This window comes from Olea europaea, unplaced genomic scaffold, assembly GCF_002742605.1.
Source record: "Olea europaea var. sylvestris unplaced genomic scaffold, O_europaea_v1 scaffold555, whole genome shotgun sequence".
Lineage (NCBI taxonomy): Eukaryota > Viridiplantae > Streptophyta > Magnoliopsida > Lamiales > Oleaceae > Olea > Olea europaea.
Window position 1 is genome coordinate 248299 of NW_019263883.1, and position 4136 is coordinate 252434.

At 48.1% G+C, this 4136-nt stretch overlaps 1 protein-coding gene across 1 annotated transcript; it reads right to left on the reverse strand.

Moving 5' to 3' along the window:
* Positions 1-1225: 1225 nt before the first annotated feature.
* On the reverse strand, positions 1226-3173 carry LOC111389058. Its single transcript, XM_023013914.1, has 2 exons — positions 2842-3173; positions 1226-2483 (listed from the first exon to the last, which is right to left on the reverse strand). Exons 1-2 carry the CDS (start codon positions 3171-3173, stop codon positions 1226-1228), a joined length of 1590 nt encoding a protein of 529 aa, XP_022869682.1.
* Between the last annotated feature and the right edge of the window lie 963 nt (positions 3174-4136).

The following is a 4136-nucleotide window of genomic DNA, read 5'->3' on the forward strand; positions in this document are numbered from 1 at the left end:
TTGGTGAGACTGCCCAGTAGAGACACAACACATCCCCGGGGCATGGGTTGGTTAAGATCAGGGGCTCTTGTAATGACTGTTTCAAGCTCCTAAGTGACTCTTCACATTCCTGGGTCCACTCGAAGTTGGAGGAGCCCCCTATAGCTTTGAAAAAGTGGTAGCATTTGTTCGCTGCCCGGCTCACGAAATGATTTAAGGTGGCTACCCGCCCTGTCAACCTCTGGACTTCCTTCCTGTTGGTGGGACTTTTCATTTCTAGGATCGCCTAAATTTTGTCCGGGTTTACTTCGATCCCCCTTTGCGTGATCATGAATCCTAGGAATTTTTCCCCTGCAGTGCCAAAAACACATTTCTCTGGATTGAACCTTAACCTGTTTTGTCGGGCAACGTCAAACACTTTCTGCGAGCTGGCCACATGGTCATCAGCCTTGGCGCTCTTGACCACCATATCGTCAACATAGACTTCTACAACATCTCCAATCAGCCTACGGAAGACTTTGTTTACCATCCTTTGATACGTCGCTCCTACGTTTTTCAAACTAAACGGCATAGCCGTGTAATAATACGTGCCAAAGTCAGTGATAAATGACGTCTTCTCTTGATCGGACTCGGCCATTGAAATCTGATGATATCCCAAAAATGCATCTAGGAAGCTGAGCCTTCTGTGACCTGAAGTTGCGTCTACCAGTTGATCTATTCTGGGAAGCGGGTATGAATCTTTTGGGCACACCTTATTCAACCCAGTATAATCTACACACATGCACTACTTTTCGTTTGACTTCTTCACAAGTACAATGTTTGCCAACCACTTGGGGTACTGCACTTCTCGGATGAAACCCGCCTGTAGCAGTTTTTCTACCTCAGCTCTGGCCGCAGCCTGCCTCTCAGGGGCGAGATTTCTTTTTTTCTGCTTCACTGGTTTAGCCCCTGGCTGGATACCGAGGCAGTGCTGTGTGACGGTCGGACTAATTCCTAGGATATCCTCTGGGCCCCAAGCGAAGACATCCAAGTTATCAGCCAGACACCTTGCCAATTTTTCTTTCTCTTCAAATCCCAAACCTGTTCCAACACTGAACTCTCGTCCTTCGGCTATAAATATTTTTTCAATCATATCGAGCGGTTCGATCCGCTCCCTCGGGAGTTCCACATCCAGCATCATGACTGATGGTGAGCCTTTGGCTTGTATACTATCCACTTAGCACTTTCTTGATGCCTGTTGGTCCCCTCACACGCACCCGATTCCCCTACTAGTTGGAAACTTCATAACTTGATGGTAGGTCGATGGGACCGCACTAGCTGCATTTAGTAATGGTCGGCCGTAGATAACGTTGTAGGCCATGGGGGTCTTGACAACCAAGAAATTAGTCACGATGACCACTGTTGCTGGGTATGTCCCTAGCGTGACTGAAAGTTCCATAGTCCCCTCCGGTATCACTGTTGCCCCTCCAAAGCCTTGTAGAGGGGTAGTCACCATCTTCAACTTCTCTTGGGGGACTTTTAGACCCAAGAAGGCATCCCAGGTGAGGACATTTGCCGCACTTCCTCCGTCGACTAACAACCTTTTCACGTCAAAATCCGCTATATCGCCTACTATTACTAAGGCGTCATCATGGGGGTGCGTTACATCAATCAAGTCCTCTTGATCGAAAGTAATGCTCTGGTTGAATCTTGCTTTTTTCTGAATAGAGCAGACCCCTACAGAACGCGCATAGCTCTTTCTAGTCGAATTTGAGTCACCGCCTGATGCTATTCCTTCGATGATCATGTTTATCACTCCTGCCCTTGGTGGGGGTAGACCTTCGAGCCTTTGCTTGCCCTTGTCATTTTTCACATACTTAGCCAATAGTCCCCTTCTTAGCAGGCGCTCAATTTCTTCCTTTAACTGTAGGCATTCTTCGGTATCATGCCCTTGATCTCTATGAAAATGGCAATATTTACTTTGATTTCTCTTGTCGGAAGGAGTTAGCATCGGTTTAGGCCATTCGAGCTCTTTCATGTGCTGTATCTCCATCAATAACTTTGTACGTGGAATGTTCAAAGGGGTGGGTGTCCTGACCTTCTCTCGCTTCTGCTTGACCGTCCGGTCTTGGGCATATCCCTTGTTTATACGTTCATTCTTCGGCTTGTTCTTATCAGTGTGCCTTTGCTCGTCATATGTTTTTCGCTTATGAACTTCCGCCTCCCTTCCGTCCCTGAGCTTTTTAGTTATCTTCTCTGCTTCCTCCGCATCGACATATTTGTCCCCCTTCTTCAATAAGTCATGCATCGATTCTGGGGGGTTCTTGGAGAGTGACATCTTAAAGGCCCGATTTCGCGTTCCATTCATCAAGGCGGTAACCACTACGGACATTTGCAGGTCTCTTATGCTGAGAGTTGCCCGGTTGAACCTAGCTAAGTATTCCTGCAATGACTCGTCCTTGTCCTGTATGACCTGCATCAACCCAATGGCTGTCTTCCTCTTTCTCTTACTGCTTGGAAGTAAGCTACAAAGCTCCTGGAGAGCTCATCAAATGATTTGATGAACCGCGGGGCCAAGGTCGCTACCCAGTCCCTAGCCTCCCTCCTGAGTGTGGGGGGAAAGGATCGGCACATCACTGCGTCCGGGGCGGCATAAAGTCTCATCAGATCTACGAAGGTTCGCAAGTGGTCAAGCGGGTCCGTGACTCCATCATACGCTTCTGTCATGGGCTTTTTAAAACCTTTAGGCAGGGAGACAGCCATGATTTATGGTGCGAACGGGTCTTCCTCCAAAACCATCTATCTCCGCCTATCTTTTCTCTTAGACAAGGCATCATCTATCTTCTGGGCCATGATTTCTTCCATCTTTTGTTCCAGGTCTACCATAGTTTGCGGGGGCTGTTGAGCTTGGATCTCTGGGGCTCCCACATCTCCCCCCCCCTCCCGTGCAGAGAAATGGGCGGGACAACCACGAGTGGCGCTTGAGGAGATTGCTGGCTCGTCACTTCCGTCGAGCTCAATGGAGGGACAATGGCTCTCTGCGACTGGTCATGTAAGAGTGCCATCATTGCTGCCAACTGGGTCTCCAAAGCGCTAAATTGACTCTGCGTCACATACTGCGGGGGCGACAGCGGCTCACGTCCCCTTGCAACTGACTCCGACTCCGCTGTATTCCCAACCAGGCGAGTATCACTCCTTGTTCGTCTTCTTGACATGGCTTTTTAGTTCAAATCGTTTCCCACAGACGGTGCCAATGAAATTGTGGTGGATTAACACCTTCCTATTTGCCTGATTGTGCTGGGCGTTTCGTTTACTTCATCTGGTATATATGACTTGAAAAATGAAGGTGGGGCTTCCTCCCCCGTTTTACCTCCGGTGTGAGAATTAGTTTATAGGCTTGGAAAATGTGATTGTAATTTTAAGGAAGAAAAAGAGAGATTGAAAGAGAGAACCCGTTACCTGTGCCGCGTCCGGAGTTATTTATAGACTTAGGGGCCGGATAACCGCGGGCGGATGCGGTGCCACGTGTCCCACATTGACGTTCCCACTATGCCCACATTCTGAGTGGGGGATCTCTAGTTTCCCGCCTGGAGATTGTTTCCATATTAGCGGCTATGGAACCTTGTTAATTCACTAGGAGTTTCATGGCTAAGTGTTTGGATAGGCAGTCCCATTCCAGTTGTAGACCTCGCGTAGTGGCAGAGCGTCCCTGGGGGGGTCAATGACTTCGCGTAGTGGTAAAGCGCCCCTAGGTAAAGCTCCCTTAGGGGGGTCGATGACCTCGCGTAGTGGTAGAGCGACCCCTAGAGGTAGTGGTGGATCGCCTCTAGGGTGTCGACGACCTCGCGTCGAAGTGCTGTGATCTATCTTGCTTGCCGTGGAGGGCGGTTTCCTCTATCAACCTATATCACTTTCCATTCCTTTTAAGAAGAGAACAGCATCTAGATTAAAATTCTTTGCCATTTGTGCTGACAAAGCATCTTGGTTGGAAGGAAAATTTTGTAATTTTTCATCTGAAGGTTGATTGGCCTATCCCTGAATGGAGGTAATGAAAGGAATATACTCCTTCAATCCAAGAATGAGAAACCTTCGCAATCCTGCTTCAATGATTTTCTCATTTGCATCTAATTCTGAAATTTCAGCATAGAAATACTTTTAACCCATAAGAATTATTCAGA

Coding starts and splice junctions, on each gene's coding strand:
- LOC111389058 (XM_023013914.1), bottom strand. CDS start 3,173: ATGTCAAGAAGACGAACAAGGAGTGATACTCGCCTGGTTGGGAATACA. Junction 2,484..2,841: donor AACAGCCCCCGCAAACTATG/GTAGACCTGGAA, acceptor GGAGCTTTGTAG/CTTACTTCCAAGCAGTAAGA.